This window comes from Nicotiana tabacum, chromosome 12, assembly GCF_000715075.1.
Source record: "Nicotiana tabacum cultivar K326 chromosome 12, ASM71507v2, whole genome shotgun sequence".
In the NCBI taxonomy this organism is placed as follows: Eukaryota; Viridiplantae; Streptophyta; class Magnoliopsida; order Solanales; family Solanaceae; genus Nicotiana; species Nicotiana tabacum.
In genome coordinates this window covers 117,518,836-117,536,602 of record NC_134091.1, presented here as the reverse complement: position 1 = coordinate 117,536,602, position 17,767 = coordinate 117,518,836, and the positions used below count along the sequence as shown (strand labels likewise).

Sequence of the window (17,767 nt, the reverse complement as noted above, 5' to 3'; positions counted from 1 at the left end):
ACCGTGTTCCTTAAATGTAAAGTAAACAAGTAATAAAATGAACACAATACTTTTTACATAGAAAATCACCCGGCTCTAAAGGTGAAAAAACCACGACCTACCACGTAGGATTTTCAGCTCGAACTCCACTAGAACACTGAGCCAAAATATATCAATTACAAGACTGTAATTAAATACTCTCCATTACTTCTACTACTCCTATTTGATTCACAAGTTACTCTAACTGGTAAAGCAAAATACTTACTCTAACTTACTAATTGTTTATGGCACTTGATTATAACTCAATTTCCTAAAACACATTTACTAGACTGACTTAGGAAGAATACAAGGACAATACTCAACACAAGTAAAATACATGACTCTTTAGTTGATCTGTAAAAGGATAGTTCAGAAATCCACAATCGATCCTATTTAAAACACAACTTGAGATCTTCTATGAGTCCTATTCATAGTTAGCTTCCTCTTTGATAAGACTCCTATTGTTCCAAGGATTTCACAAGCTTTGAGACTTTTGTCTATGACTGAATTATCCATATCTTCTTGAGAAACGACCCTTATCACTTACAACATCCATCTTCCACCAAACTCGGACCTGTGTAACTTTGAGATAAAGTTATTGTCTTGTCAGACTTACGGGTATCACTTATGAGAAGTTGATTCTTTCTCCGAAGGAGCTGGTTCTTCGGAACAGTTAAGCAGCTACGTTGAGGACTTGGTTCCTTGAACATTTAGTCATACTTTATTAATCATCGAAACTTCAATATTCAACAATTAGGGAGAGGTGATTAGACAATATATGGCGTTGCTCCAGCTCACTGAGGACATGACCATGGATAGGAAGGTGTGGAGGTTAAGAATAAAAGTAAAAGGTTAGGATAGATCGTCTAGCGTTGTCCTTGTCTGTAACAGTTGCTTTAGTACATGAGTTAGCGTTATTTATGTATTTTCGTATTCCTTGACTTTTGTGTTTACTTGTCGTTGCTTTGTTCCGACCTTCTGATTACAATACTCATTTTTAGTTTTGTATCTTTGTATTTTTGCTTCGATTTTTTAATTGGTGTGCTTGCTGCTGCCCTTCTTTTTATTTTTCCTAAGTCGAAGGTCTTCCGGAAATAACCTCTTTACCTTCTTGAAGGTTGGGGTAAGGTGTGCGTACATACTATCTTTCTCAGATCTCACTTGTGGGATTACACTGAATATATTATTATTATATGTGACTAATTAGTAAGCGGAGAATATAAGACCATCCGCTTTAAGGGCTATTTGTGTACTTCATTCTCCATGCTAAAAAGCATATCAAAGTGAAAGGAAGCTGGAAATAAAAATAAAGCTAAAGGTAGCGGAAGGATTTGTTCTTTTCCTTTTCTTATTTTGCTCTTTATCTAAATTCAACAAAATATTAAATTACATTCTGTCAATTTCCAAGTTCAAAATTGACAAAATTGATCATAAAATTAGTCAATATAGCACGGACTAGTCATTTTTCATACTGATAATTAAAAAATAGCCAGCGTTTGCGAAGCCATTGTTATGCTGAAACACGAAAAATTCCAGCATAATATGCGGGATTATGAAGCTCCTGCGTATAAACTTCCAACATATTATGTTGGACTGCAGGACACGAAAAGTTCTAGCATAATATGTGGGATTATGGAGCTCCTGCATATAAACTTCCAGCATATTATAATGGAACTCCAGTACATTATAAAATTCCAACATATTATGCTAGAAGCTCACGTAAAAAATTCGAACTCCAACATATTATGCTGGAATAGTTTCAGATTTTTAGCAGTGTTTTTGTTTAGATTTTATCTTTACATATAAAGTGACTAAATTTCAATTACTTTTAAAACTCTAATTATTTTTCAATTACCAGTTATAAATCTAACTATTTTTTATTTTCGCCCATAAAATTATGGTCATAAAAAGACAAAAGTGCGCCTTTAAGAATAAACAGGATAAAAAGGATAGTAAGACAAATGTGAATTCCTAGATTACTCAAAGACAAAAAAACTACAAGGGAACTGACATAAAAGTTAAAATGTACTACTATAACAATACTCGAGTACTTATGTTACTGAAGCGTTTCTCTAATATCAACATGAACAAAGGTAAAAAAAATAGTAAACACAGAAAAAAGATAGAGAAACACTACAGTAAAAGAAGTAAAAACTTCCTCCTCCAAATAGAGACTAATTAATTTTAAAATTCACCTAAGGGGAATTTTGCATGGAAATATCAATAAGTCACTACTTACTACACAAGGCAATAGACAGATCAAGATTAACAACTCTATGCTTTTCAGACGAAGAAAGCCAGTGGTACTCGTGATGATTCAGGTTAGAACCCGAGTACGAAGAGATTGCCTCACTAATCTCACTTATTGTGGACGAAGTGTTGCTTCTTTGAGTTGAAGGATGGTGCAATGAGAGAGACAACGATAATCTACAATCGTCGTCTTCTTCTTCTTCTTCTTCTCCTCCTGCACTTTCTATTTTCCTCGTGCCCAGGAATTTGCACTTCTTTGTTGATTCCCGTTTTGAATCTTGTTGCTTGGCCGCCTGAGCAACAAAAAAATCAGTCAAAATGCTTGCAATAGAAGCTACTTAGTTGTGAAAGTTATAATGTAATAAATTTTAGTGTATAATATATTTTAACATGTTATAACAGTTAAGTTACCTGACTTTCTTGGATACTGTTTCTATAGTTATCTTTTCAATCATTGTAAGATTAAGTTTACGAAGCCAACATATATAAGTTAAGCGCAATTGTAAGCTAATACTTTTTGTAATAATAAGATGGTCAAATTGAATAGATCAACTTATGACCTCTTCACAAGCTTGCTAAAATTAGAGTTTCATGTTTTTTTCTTGGTAATGCTCTACCATATCTTGCTAGTCTATTCCAACAAGTCTGCAGCCAAAAGGTCTCTTTTTTTTTAAAGTATGTTACGATGAAAAAAGACAAGTTTAGTAGAATTGTACAGCAAATAGAAGAAGAAAACAATAGTACCAAAAAGATCACTCATTATACTTATTAAATAATGTGGTCCACCGTTATAAAGTCACTGCTGCTTTCGTATTGTACTATAGTAAAATGTATTTAATGCCATTTGAATTTTGTTATAAGAAAAGAAAAAAAATTAAATTTTTATAAGATCCCAAAGAGACTTTCAAGTGTTCATCCCATTCCCTTCCACATTTGCATGGCCTCCTAATAAATGTACCAGATACCAACTAAAAATTTTGTCAACTGCTGAGGTTAAAGTATGAAGAAAATACAAAAGCTTAGGTAGAAAGACTAATTAGTAATGTTGGAATATAATTGTAGCATGGATTTTCTCCTCATCAACGTGTTTCTTCATGTCAAAACATGACCATTGCATAATAAATATACTCTCAACAACCCATCCAACAATATATAAAAAGAGTTTTAACTTTTATATATTGATAAGTTTTAAGGTCTATAATTAAGGGGCCGTTTGGTTACAGAAATTAGGGGTAATCCCAATATAAAATTAGCTAGGGATCAAATTTGTTTGGTGTTTGATTGTGGTGGTATTAGCTATAATCAGGATAAAAAATTCATACCAAAATTATGGAATTATCTATCTGATATAGAAGGTGGATTATAATCATGCAATACTCTTATTTTGAACCAAATGATCCCTCTATAGGTACAAAGGAATGCGTACAATATTATGATACCTAAAAGATAAAAGATAATTATAGATAACTATATATTCTTAATTTAAACTTGTTTTCTATTTCTTTTTGGCGAAATACATGACCATACTTGTTTTATTTTCTTCTTATGGGCAAACTTAAAGAGCAAAACATCAGATCAAAATAAAGAAGAAGCACTAAACAACAGAAGAGAAAGTAGCATTAACTTTGAATTTCAACTACTTTAGTACTAATGAACCTAATACCCTATAGAATGAAGACTTATAGGCTTTGCCAGTTGTAGACACAATGTACATGACCATGCAGAAAATTTCACAGAGCAGGACAAGTTAAAAAGAAAAGTAAACTGTATGACTAGAGTTGAATCTTGAAAACAAAATAGTACCAAACAGTGCACTCAACCTCTCATTCTAAAAAAGCTGCACAAAAGAAAATACCCCTACTAATTATACCAAGAACTTATAACTAGCAGTTTGAACCAAAAAAGAAAAGCATTGGGCTATTGGGATATGTACCTTGAAAAATTCAGATTCTTGAACTTGAGGATTAAAACTTTGAAAGAAATCTTGTGGCAGAGAGAAATGAGTAGTGTTGCACAAAGCAGGATGAGCTGTTTCTCTTTCTCTTTCACTGGTTTGTTGCCATTCTGTTACCACACTTTTATCAGCAATACTATGGATGTATTCATCTTTAGTGTACTGATTGGCCACTGCTTCACGTATTCTCTGGCTGCAGCTTGTGGTCTCGATTCTAGCTCTGAGGGGAATTCATAATAATATTAACAATAATAAAAATAAATCCTCGGTAATTTTACAAGTGAGGTCTGAGAAGGATCGTGTGTACATATACCTTAACCCTACTTTATAAAGATAGAGAGGTTGTTTCCGGTAGATCATAGTGTATGAAACAAAAAAGCTATAAATGAAATGATTTAACTTGTAAAAAATCTCACTTGTTATAAAATGTTGCTTGTAGTTGCACTTTAATTAACACTGTTGATATAAAGTAAAGATAATGTTCACATGTTCAGGCCATAAATGCAAATCCTTTTTGTTTGTTGGCACAACCCTTTTTGAGACTTGGGAAACTGAAACCATAAAAGGTTAAAAACTCACCTTTTTGTGGCTTGTATACTGTTAAAGTAAGGAGAATCTGATCTTTCCATGGAATTAAAAGATGGAGGGTAAACCAGAAGCTTCTGTTGCTCTACACACCCATCTTCTTGTTGATGACAATCATGACTTTCTAGGGACTGTTTTTTTGCCTGAGTGCTGCTTCTATCTGCCGTTTGTAAACAAACAAAGCACAACCAAACAAGAAAAAGTTAAATTCTGTGCATATTGTAAAATTATTTATACAATCAAATCAACAACAATAACAAATCCAGTGTCAACTTAAATTAACGACTGGATATTGTAAGTGATAGAGTGGCCTTGCTGCCATGATCGATTCTCCCAAAAAAAAAGAAAAAAACAAATCCAATGTAATCTCACATGGCCTGAGATGATGGTGTAGGAAACAGTACAGCATTCACATTCTAGTCTAATATGGGACAACTACTTTCACACAAATTTGGATGTCTCCACAAACTGGTAGAAAAAGGATTTCACAGGGAAAAATGGTTTAGTTTCTTTTAAACTTTAATAATGAAAGGAATACACGTAAATGGGCATCAGAAATTCAACTAGTAGTAGACTTTCATTACTTTAAATATGCCAATATTAGAAGATCCAAAGGAATGGTTGCTTCATATCCGTGCTAATGGAATTTAATCAAGAAAAGAAACTTCATTGGGAAAGAAAGATGCAATAAATGAAGTGAGTTGTAAGATGATTTCCCAAGATATATTTAGTTGTTAGATATACAAATGTTAAAAGCTAACCTCAAGAAATTTTTTCTAATAGAGGAAACTTATAAAGAATTCACATTCTATTGCACATAAACACAAAAAGATGTATTTCAACGGTCCATAATAAAGAACATTTAATACTTAAAGAGTAACAAAGAACAATGTTTTAGTTACAGAATGATTTTTTCCACTTTTTCCCACACACAAACTGAGAAATCTTGAATTACCTTGCCTGTTGACTTCACTTTTCATGCTCCTGTACATCTGTTATCATGAAAAACAAGTAAACCAAAACTCTTACTAGTAAAATTAACAAAATACAACAATAACAAATCCAATCTAATTCTATAAGTGGAGCGAAATATGGTGTATACTCAGAACGTACCCTACCTTAAGAAGGAAAAAGGTAGAGAAATATTAGTAAGTAAATGGATCTTTATGATCTAAAAAACTAACCTGAAGATGGCTTTTGACATGAGAAATAGTAAGTCCTCTTACATCCATCATTTGAAGAACAAGCTTAGGAGTAGCCTCTACATATATTAACACACAAACCAAACAAAAATTAGCAAAAAAATAATTACTTGGAAGATAATAAAGAAGAAAAAAGAAATACTAAAACTTACTATCTTGGCCACCAAGTTTTTCAATAGCATGAAGAAAACAATGATGAAGATCAGGTGTCCATCTCAAACGAGGTACTTTTGATCTTATATATTGTCTCACTCCACCATTTCTTCCACAATTTCCCATTCTTCAAATTCTTCTTAGTACTCAAAAATCTCTTCAAATTCCAAAAGGGTATTTTCAAGACTCCTCTTTTCCACCTCTATCCCTTCAGTTTCCACCAACAGAATAAAGGGAAAAAAGTGGAAAACTAAAAGAAAAGAGAGCTATGTTCTTTCTATATAGAGGTTGAACAAGAGAGGGATATCTGGCTTAAGTTTGGACTTAGAAAAGAGATGGTTTTTGGCAAATCCCGTTGAAACTGTCTAGGTTTAAAGCAACAACCAAAAAGTGTAATAATTACGTGTACAAAAGAGAGATCACGAGAAAAGCAAAAATTGCAGTCTCTTAATTCTCTGATATATTTGATGTTTGTTTGCTACTACTGTAAAGAAAGAATTCTCATCACGAGCTTCTGATATAGTAGTAGGAGTAGTATATATCTCTCTCTTCTATTCTATTCTCACCTATGGCTTTGTATTTTCTTTCTCTTTTGCTCTCTGTCTGTCTGTGCCGAAATCATTACCAATACAAATAGTACCAACTGCTGCGCTGCTGCTTTGACTCTCCTTCCTTTTACTATTTCTCTCTCTCTCTAGAATCTTAATACGCCAACTTCGTCATCATCACATATGCCCACGAAACTTATTATTATGGCAAGGAATTAGGAAAATGACAATTTATATACGATACTCCTTCCCTCCCAAAGAGAACGTGATACACAAACGAGCTGTTCTTTGACAGTAAATTATATATTACTCCGTTTCAGTTTATGCGAACCTATTTTATTTTTGGTTCGTTCTAAAAAGAATGATCTTTTTCTAAATTTGAAAATATTTTAGCTTAAACTCTCAATTTTACATTTAGTGCGAAACTTTTATAACCACACAAATACACTAAACTTTTTTTAACTTGTTTAGGACCACAAATTTCAAAAATCTTTATTTTTTTAAAAATTCCGTGTTCAGTCAAACAGATTCACATAAATTGAAACATAGGGAGTAGTATTTATATGAAATTCTTTAAATATAATTTTCTTTCAAAAAACTTACTTATAAATTTTATATCTGAATTTGCATCAAAATTAAGAAATTTGATTCTCAAAATTTGAATTGTGTCATTGTTTTTTGAAGGAGGGAGGAACTTATATATACTAACATGTAAATTTTGTGTACACCTTCAAGTCATATTTTTCTTCAGAGTTTAAGAGCCCTTTTGGATTAGCTGATTGTAAATTCCTAGTAAGCTTGAAGTGCTGAAATTAATTTTTTAATTAAATATTTACGTATTTGGATAGACATGCAAAAATTGATAGTTAACAGTATATGTGTTTGGCAGAAAAATATTGATAAGCTGTTCTTTTATTAAAATGAGTAAAATATCCTTAAATATTTTATAAAAGATTATAATTAACAAGTCTCTTTATAAAGAAACGGATGAACAACGAATATGGAACGAAGAGAAAGTTAGGAAATTTATTTATTTTGTGAATTAAAAAATATTATAAGGACAAACTAGTAAAAAATTTGGTCAAACTAAAAGTGCTTATAAGCTGAAAAGCTATAAGTTGGAGGTGACCAACTTATGACTTATGACTAAATTTAACTTGTAAACACTTGATTTATAAGCACTTTAGATGTTTACCAAACGCGTAGATAAGCCAAAATATGCTTATAAGTTTAGTCAAACACCCTCTAAGTATATACATTCTCGATATAACATATATCTGTTGTAGCAGGTAACTTGTCTTGTTTTCAAGTTTTTCATATTTTAAGCACGCTTACCTTGAGATATCTTTTTGGTAACTTGATAATTATAAGAATTTTGTACACTGACGATGTATATAAAATTTAAGCTCTTTCCTTTGTAGCAGGTAAATTTGTATTATTTTTAGACAATAAATCTCACTTTTTTTATGAACGATTATTATAGATTTTCTTTTAAATGATTTTAAAATGTTAAAAAAAAAAAAAAAAAAACTTTTGCACTGTCGAAGTTAAGATATTAATCTTAGTTGATATATACGGTTGGTTTTTGTTCAATTTCAACTCAAGCTGTTGGCTTAACTCGAACCACATTGAAAGTTGTCGATTTTCTTTTTGCATTTTTTTTTTCAAATTATGTCACATGAAAAATATATTGATTTATCAACTCGGTCTAACTACATAAATAACAGTTAGATACAATGTTTCATTTCTTAAAATTTTAAGTTATACCCATCCCTAACCAATGTACTTTAACATGATGTAGAAGGTTTTTACTAGCTTGTCTTATTTTTTAGATTATCAATTTTATTGATTAATAAAATTTAATAACTTTTAAGTGACTTAATAATTTAAAAAAAATTACATTATAAGCGTATGTATAAGTTCAAATCTCTTTGAGTTTAAATTTTATGCACTAAAGGTAACAACAAAATTAAAAATATTAGGTCACTTATTAATTAAAAGTAAATTTCTAACGAAATTTGAAATTATAAATAAAATTCTATGATAAGCTTTAACTGATAATTTAATAAATTTATAACAAATATATGATCACAAGTTAGAGTGTTTTACTGATATACTTAGATACTCACTCAACTATCTGAAATTATCTACTAACGTCATTTTTTTTTAGTTTGTAACAACAAAGTTACTTAACTATGTTTATAGCACTCAGAAGGTCACTCAACTAAATTTCTCAAACTTTTAATTGCTAAATACCTATTTTACCCTATAAATTATCAACCTAAATCTTTTTTTTTTAGGTTTTTAATATTATAATTTTTCTCTTTTTAATTTATATTATGGACACCTTAGAATAAATAATTTTTTTACTTATAAATTTAAGAAAATAAAAATAGTATTTAAGCATATATAATATTGGAATAATAAAATATTAAGCATAGTAGAAAGTTAATTAGAACAATTTGTTCGTAATAATAATTTGATATTAACAATAAAACTCAAAAATTTATTTGCACAATTGAGAATGAAAGAAATAAAAGTTAAAACTTTATATTCCATGCATGTACTATAGAAAATAATTATTTAAAATAAAGGTATTTTTATAATATACATTATATATTCTTCATAATTATGCTCAAGTATATTATTAGTCTGACATTATATATGCTAGAAAAAGAATTTTTTATGTTTAAATAAAATTTTATTGTAAGGTAAGTCAATATTGTTGATTAAAAGAGAAAAAATCATAATATTAAAAAAGTAAAAAAAGAAGAAGATAAAAGTTGATAGTTTAGAGGGTAAAATATATATTTGAAAATTAAAAATTTGAGAAATCTGGTTGAGTCACATTTTGATGCTACAGGTATAGTTAAGTGACTTATCTTCTACAAATAAAATAAATATGATTTTATAAGATAATTTTGAATAATTGAGTGACCATTTAAGTGATAATTTAAAATCACTTTGAATTGAGTCCAGAACCCATTTGTGGTTCTTTTGGACAAGTGTGACGGAAATGTGTGTTTAAAAAAAAGAGTGACATTTTTATATATAGCGCTCTTTTCAAGAGCGCTATACTTTATATATATATATATATTTAAAAGAGCGCTATATATATAACGCTCTTTTAAACCGCGCTATATACATAGCGCGGTATATAACCGCGCTATACCTATTTTGTGGGCCCACCAATAAGTCTCCTGCGTTTAACTGACATAACAATAATTCAAATGGGTATAGCGCTCTTTAAAAGAGCGCTATACCTAAAAAAATTCAGCCCACCGAGCTAGGCATTGCCTTATTTAAAGGCGTTAGGATTTTACAAAAATCCATTCAAAAATATTCCTAACTCTCGTTCAAATTTTTCTTCTTGTTAAATTCTCAAGCATTTTTTCATAATGTCTGAAGAGCGAAAAGTAAGGGTTTCATTATATTGGGGGGTGAGGTTGTGGTGGCGAATAACTCTGTGAGCTATAGTTTATCTCTACAGTGTCATGTTAAGTTGCCACTTACAATGGAGTACGATAGATTGATATCGTTGTTATGTAATAAAATGAGTGTGAGTAAACGTTCGGTGAACCTTAAAGTAACCGAAAGATATCCGTATTTCGTCACTCCGCAAGGGGTTGTTTGTTACGCTGAGTTTAACATCGACGATGATGAAACTTTGAGGGATTTTTTGAGGACTCCGGATGAATACAGGGAATTTCTTGTGATAAAAATATTGAAAATGTACGTCAAAGTCGAAGACGTTCGCAATAATGAGGTTGCGCATAGTAGGGATAACCCTCAGTCATCGGATGGTTATTCTGGAGCAGCTTTTGCCGGACAGGTTCCGGATTAAAGAGTTTGCCCTGGTTTAAACTTATCACCACGGGTGAATGAGGAGCGAGGAAATAATTTCTCTCCTGCTCTACATAATCTACAAGACGAGTGGTAAACTTTAATTTTTCTTAGTGTTACGATGTATATTTTTGTTGTATTGAATTTGTATTAGCACTCATATATTCCACAGGGGGTACCTACCAGATATGACTTTTACAAGCTATGAACCCACGCCTAGTTGGAATATGCGTAGTTCTGGTGTGTTGGATCATGGTGGTCCATCTGGGAGTCATCACCAACAGGATAATGTCTATCAAGAAATACTAACACGTTACGACTTGTAAGTGAAGTGATACAACTATATGGAAAGTATTTATTAATTTCAGTAGCTTATTATTTTTTTGTTTGTGTAGTGAAAACGAGCAAGTTGAACCACCTGTCCTCACTCAATTGTCCGAAGACGACATATTAAATCGGGATCTGGCAGATGCACAGAGTGAGGAAGAGAACAGTGATTATGACAACAATGCCGATGATTCCGGAGACGACACACCCTTCCCTCGTGAGGATGGTGACGAGGAGGAAGAGAATGAAGGACATGATTTGACGAGGGAGTATGCTCCATCCCCCGTTAGACCAAGAGTGTACGAGTCCCAAGTGCCGTTTCATTCAAGGAAGATTCCCTACCTTGATAACTTGCCAAGTATGCCGGATGTGGATGCTCTCACAAGGGATTTTGATGAAATTCGGACAGCAATGTGGGATGATTCTAGACCAACGGTGCTGGAAAAGGGCATGCTTTTTCCTGATAAAGTGCGCCTAAGCAGGGCGGCGAAAATATACATCGTAAAAGAGTGTCGTGAGATGACAGTATGGGAGTCAAGTCCGGATGTATACAAGGTTGTTTGTCGCAGATGGTTTACAGGTTGTGATTGGATGCTGCGTGCGAGCAAGAAGAACACAGGTATGTGAAAAGTGGGTAAATATATTCCCATCCACAGATGTGAAATGGACACATTCAATGGGAATCACTACAACTTGGATATTGACTTGATTTCTCTTGTCCTTATTCCACACCTTGAAGCGTTCAAAGAGTGCATTACATCAGTCCACCAGGAATATAGTCATACCATTACCAAAATAAAGGCATTTCTCGGGCACAAACGTGCGTTTGAAATTATTTATGGTAACTGGGATAAGTCATTTGCAGCTCTACCCAAGTACATGGCCGCACTGCAATACTTTAACCCCTGGACGGTTGTTGAATGAAAGCTTGAGCGGAGTCCGGGAAAACCAGAATATATATTTAATTACGTGTTCTGGGTATTTAAATCAGCAATTGATGGTTTTTCGCATTGTCGGCCGGTAATATCCATAGACGACACTCATGTCTATGGAGAGTATGATATCAAGCTGTTGATAGCCGTTGCAGTAGATGCTAATGGACAAATATTTCCTCTAGCTTTTGCTATTTGTGCCAATGAAAGCTAAGAGATGTGGACGCTGGTTTTGAACCATTTGAAAGAGCATATTGTCAAACAACGTTCCGGCATTTGTCTAATATCTTATCGGCATGGTGGTATTTTAAGTTCTGTAGAGAACTTGCCTGCATGGCAAGAACCTTATGCCTACCGCCGTTACTGTGTGAGGCACTTTAAGGCCAATTTCCAGAAGGCACATCCCAACAAGGATCTGCATGATTTGATGTGGATGGCAGAAACATACCACCAAGAGCATAAATTTCGGAGGCACATGGAATCTATCAGACAGGAAGACGAGAGAGCCTATCATTGGTTGATGCGTCACGAGCTTCACAAGTGGACTTTGCATGCGGATGGTGGAAGAAGATGGGGAATTCTGACTACAAACGTGTCAGAGTCTTTCAACAGGTTATTGAAGTCGGCAAGAGGATTGCCTGTCACTGCCATGGTGCGGATGTCGTTCAAGCAGATGGCAGAGAGGTTTGTTGAAAGGGCTGCAGCTGCAACGTCATTGATAGAAATGGGTGTTGAATTTATGCCACTACCGATGAAGAGATTTGCAAAATGCAGGTGGCGAGCACATTGGCATTCATTTTTGCAGTATGATCACGACAGAAATATTTTTGAAGTTCGCACCGCTATCCATCAAAATCGGGGGAATAATGTACATACCATAAATGAATCTAGAAGGTTATGCTCTTGTGGGAAATGGTCCATCTACCACATGCCGTGCTCGCATGCCATCAGGTGCTTTAAACATATAGGTTTAGGGCCAACCAACTATGTTGATAAACAATATAGTGTTGCTGCTTACTTAAACACCTATAGTGGGCAGTTGTAGCCAGTGGGTGTTGAGCTTTATTGGCAGACGGAACCATTTAAAATGGTTTGTAACAAGGACTATTTGCATCGAATACAGGTGCAGAAGAGAACGCGTATACGGAACCAAATGGATGTTAGTGATACCGTTTATGCGCACAAATGTGGTATATCCTCGCAAACAGGACACGACCGTCGAAAATGTCCTTCGGCTGGTTTGGGTGGCGGTGGTAATCAAGCTCGTGGTGGGTGTTCTTCTAATGTGCCCAACTATCAATGAGTTTATGTTGTAATAAGTAGTTGTTTTGTTTATGTTGCAAGATGTATCAAATAAAATTATGTTTCCATTGTTGTTAAATCTTATTGATATTTAACATTTTCCAGTTGAGTAAATTAATGCCTTTCTCCCTCCCGTTCATGTAATCAAAAATACCTCGAGGGGAAGCCCTGCCTCGTGGGGCACCCCTCCCTCGCACGAAAACCCTACCTCATTGGTACTGCTATAGCGCCACATAAGTAGGGTCGTGTCCCAAGCGCTGATCCTCTCGAGCTCGCTGCAGTATCCGGGCATCCACTTTTGCAACCTGCCGACCGTAATCGTGCAATGAGGCCGCTCCCTCTCCGGCATGCTGCTGCATCTGCAGTCCCATCTAGTAGACTATAGGTAGGCCAATAGCCTGCATAACATATAAAATATAAACTACAAAACACTAAGTTACAGTTATATAATTAATAATAACAGAAAACATACCAGGGCCTCGTGCCGCCCGGCGTATGGAACGTACCAACCGCCTGCTTGAGGAATGGGATTCCCGATAAAACGTCGGGTAACGCGGCGGTACCAGGGCATATCGAGCTGAATAGTCTCCGTCTGGATCTGTGAAAGGGGGAGGGGGGGAATTAGGTCAGCTCGGTCATCCCAAGTATGGACCTGCGCCTCTAGCCATGCTATATATGCGTCGTCCGCCCTGAAACGATCATCCCACTGATAATGTGTGGCCTCCCATGTAGTCCCCCTTGGTATATACTGCGGACGGCCAAACTGGCGAAGTACCCGCTCTGTGGCATGATGCTCCACAATATCGAGGCACATGAGCAGGACGGAAGTGCTCCAAATCAGTCGGTCGGTCGAGCAATAATCGGGCAGGCCACCTATCAAGTCGTCGTTGTATGGCGTCCAGATGAACTATCAAATAACAACAGAAAACGTGAGTATGCGCAACACATGTGAAGCTATACCAAGTAAGTTTAGGTACACATTTACCTATGCGCCCTCCAGCATATCCCACACATCCCTGCAAAGGGGGAGATTATGCCGAGCCTAGTAATCTCGTACATATCCACGCCGGAGAACCTACCTCCTAGCTAGAGGGAGAAACGGAGGTGGTACATCCGGAGGTAATGGTGGTAGAGGTGGCTGTAACTGCAGGAACCGCTCCCAGGCCCAAACCTAACATACAAATTTGATGTAAAGTTTAAGAAAATTTTTGACTAGATAGAATTGGAAGGAATGAACAGAGTATTCGAACATGTTGTCACCTGTAGAAGCGGAAAAAATCTACATACGTCATGCTGGGTGCCCATGCTCGCCCGACACAGATGCCTGTACAAGTAGGCGAGAACAGTAGCACCCCATCTGTACTGGGGTAAATCATCTAGCAGCTATGATGAAGAAATCGCAAGCTGACTAGGTTCCCCAAAATGTTCGGGAACAAGACCCCCCCCCCCCAAATAGAAGGAGCAGCAGCAACCTCGTATACCGGTGAATATGCAGATCATCTGTCTCCCCGGTAATGTCGGGGTGCAATATCTCCAAATGTTGTCGAATAGCTATCAAACTCATGCGACTGGCCTCTGAGTGTGCAGTCTCATCCTGTGGCCTGAAACCAGTGAGCTGCTGCAGCATGTCCAAATACTGCCCACGCGTCATCTCTCTCATGGCCTGAGGCAGTGCAACGAGCAGTCCATCAACAAGCATCCCATATAAAACCTCCACGTCCTGCAGCGTGATGGTGGCCTTGCCAATGGGCAGGTGGAAAATGTGCGTCTCTGGTCGCCACTGCTCTATCAGGGCCGTGATCAAAGACCAGTCGAGCTGCAGCCACCCGATCTCCAAAATCCCGTAGAAGCCCGTATCCCGCAGGCGCTTCTATGTCCTTCATAAAATCCCACATGTTGTCCACTCTCCTGGCGCGGAGAGTCTGGGCTAGTAACTCTCCCTCCCATACTTTGGCGGACCTATGATCGCCCTGTAACACTAATAGCTCATTGGAGACAGGTCCGGGATGCATAGGGGCACGTCCATGTCGTCAACTGTAAATTAAACAATATTAATTGTATGTTTGATCTGTAAATTAAATAATTATTTTTTATAATTATATAATATTTAATTGGACAGAGTATATATCTATGGGTTCCAGGCTCGATATTTGATGCCCAGTAGGACCAAGCTATCCTGAGTTCTTGTATGTGTCAATTATATTATTTTCGTAATTTTGTATGTTTATTTTGTAAATTAAATAATTAATTTTTATCATATTTAATTGGATAGAGTATATACCTATGGGTTTCAGGCTCGATATCTGAGGCCCAGTAGCACCAAGCTATCCTGAATTCTTGTGTGTGTCAATTTTAATATTTTTATAATTTTGTATGTTTGTTTTGTAAATTAAATAATTAATTTTTATCATATTTAATTGGACAAAGTATATCCCTATGGGTTCCAGGCTCGATATTTGAGGCCCAGTAGTACCAAGCTATCCTGAATTCTTGTGTGTGTCAATTTTAATATTTTCATAATTTTGTATGTTTGTTTTGTAAATTAAATAATTAATTTTTATCATATTTAATTGGACAGAGTATATACCTATGGGTTCCAGGCTTGATATTTGAGGCTCAGTAGCACCAAGCTATCCTGAATTCTTATGTGTGTCAATTTTAATATTTTCATAATTTTGTATATTTATTTTGTAAATTAAATAATTAATTTTTATCATATTTAATTGGACAGAGTTTGTGTTTGATCTATCAGTATAAAAGATACTTAAACTACAGGGATTCTATGCTAAAAGGCTCTACATTTTACTACGCTAAAAGGGTACTAGTCTTTAAGCAAATAAATAATCTAAACTAGATAAAAATAACAAATACATTTTAATCACAAAACAAACACAAAACACTAATATCTTAGTCCGGATAAAAATAACATACTAGTTTAATCGGAAAAAAAAAATACAAAACAACATGGAAACACATTGAAAATAACTAATATGCATTATTATATGAGTTTCGACATAAACTAAATCGGAATACCTCGATTTATGTTTTTCGGAAAGTTGATGAATTGAAAATTTGAGCCCGAAACGAGAAAACCACAACAATAGAAGGCTTGGCTAGGATGTGGGACTTACAATCTTATCCTTTTATGTTACGGGTGGGGTCCATTACAATATTTTTAGAAGGAAATTTGGGGGGGGGGGGGGTTAAGAATTTTGAATTTGGGGAGGGTGGCATCTGGTTCGAGTGTGGGGAAGGAGGGGGACCGTTTATTTATCTATGTATAGCGCGGTATATAACTACGCTATACATATATAGCACGGTTATATACCGCGCTATGCATAGCTGTCTTATCAGCCTTGTATAACGCGGTATATGCGTATATATATATATATATATATATATATATATATATATGTCACTTTAACATGCTTCCAATCAGTTCACACTTAGTTTAAAAAAATCGCAAATGGGTTCTGGACTCACTTTGAATTACCCCCTACCTCTTTACACATGTAGGTTGCTGACTTAGTCGTTCAAATTCTTTTATTTTCCTTATTAGTATTTCAGGATCTTTCCTGGTCTCGTACCATATACGTAGGTGTACCTGTAGCTGCCTGCCTATTCTAGTCTGAGGCGGTATCAACTGAGAAAACGTAGAATTAGGAATAAAATGGTTCTTTTTATCGAAAAATAAAAATAAAAAATTGAGGTTAGAGAAGGACAAAGATACAGTATCTTATACTCTTTTGTTCATTTAAATTGAAATTTTTGAACTGATACTTTAGTCCGTATAAATTGAAAATTTGATTTCGAATAAGCAAATTCTCAATTAACATGAAAATTATTATTTAACATAGAAGTCATATTGTGATAATAATCCAAATTTCCATGGTACCTATAAATCTGTTACAATTTTTGTAATGTCTATAGCCTAAAATATCAAAATCCATTTTCTACACGTTCTAATTAAGATAGGAAAAACAAAAAGGCGAAAATAAGATACAACTGTAGGCACAAAAGAAATGGTTAAGTTGAAGATTTCTTATTTTTTTTATAATATATCATAATTCCTCCATTAGCAAATAAACAAACCAAATTTTCTCGTTGTATCATGAAAACGGTTTCTTGCCTTGTATTTATATGGCTACAAAAGATTACCCGCATTTAAAAAGTAAAATTGAATAATATGGATGATTTATCGGCCATGATTGCACTATGCGTATATTAACATGTTCAAGAAACCTTTATATTAAGTTAAACTTTATAGTCTGGTCTAAATGAAACGATATAAATAGTAAAGTATATTAGTTGAAACCTTAATTTATAATAGTGGAAAATAAACTTGCTATGTGGGTCTATTAAATGGTGAAACGTGTCCGCAAGAATGGCACACTTGGGATAAAGCATGTAGTACCGTGACTATTAGTCTCGCAGCTGATCGTGAGAAAATAGTTTCGGATCTGGTACGAAGAATTATTCATAAATACAAAGATAGAGAAAATCAGTAAATCCCTAATTACACGGGATTTCACCATTAATATGCTATCAGTTACGAATCAATCATTGTAACGTACAGTAAATAGTTATGATTGTTACAAATGGTATGGGATAGACAGTGACGAATATAATTTCTATTTAAACCCATATTCCCAA

General features: G+C 34.7%; 1 protein-coding gene across 1 annotated transcript; it reads right to left on the bottom strand.

The window, feature by feature from the left end:
• Positions 1 to 2,072: 2,072 nt before the first annotated feature.
• LOC107826818 (uncharacterized) lies at positions 2,073 to 6,720 on the bottom strand. The gene is made up of 6 exons (XM_016653851.2): positions 6,162 to 6,720; positions 5,992 to 6,068; positions 5,763 to 5,799; positions 4,802 to 4,967; positions 4,202 to 4,442; positions 2,073 to 2,561 (listed from the first exon to the last, which is right to left on the bottom strand). The coding sequence occupies exons 1-6, from the start codon at positions 6,286 to 6,288 to the stop codon at positions 2,250 to 2,252; spliced, it is 960 nt and encodes a 319-aa protein (XP_016509337.1). The 5' UTR covers positions 6,289 to 6,720; the 3' UTR covers positions 2,073 to 2,249.
• Between the last annotated feature and the right edge of the window lie 11,047 nt (positions 6,721 to 17,767).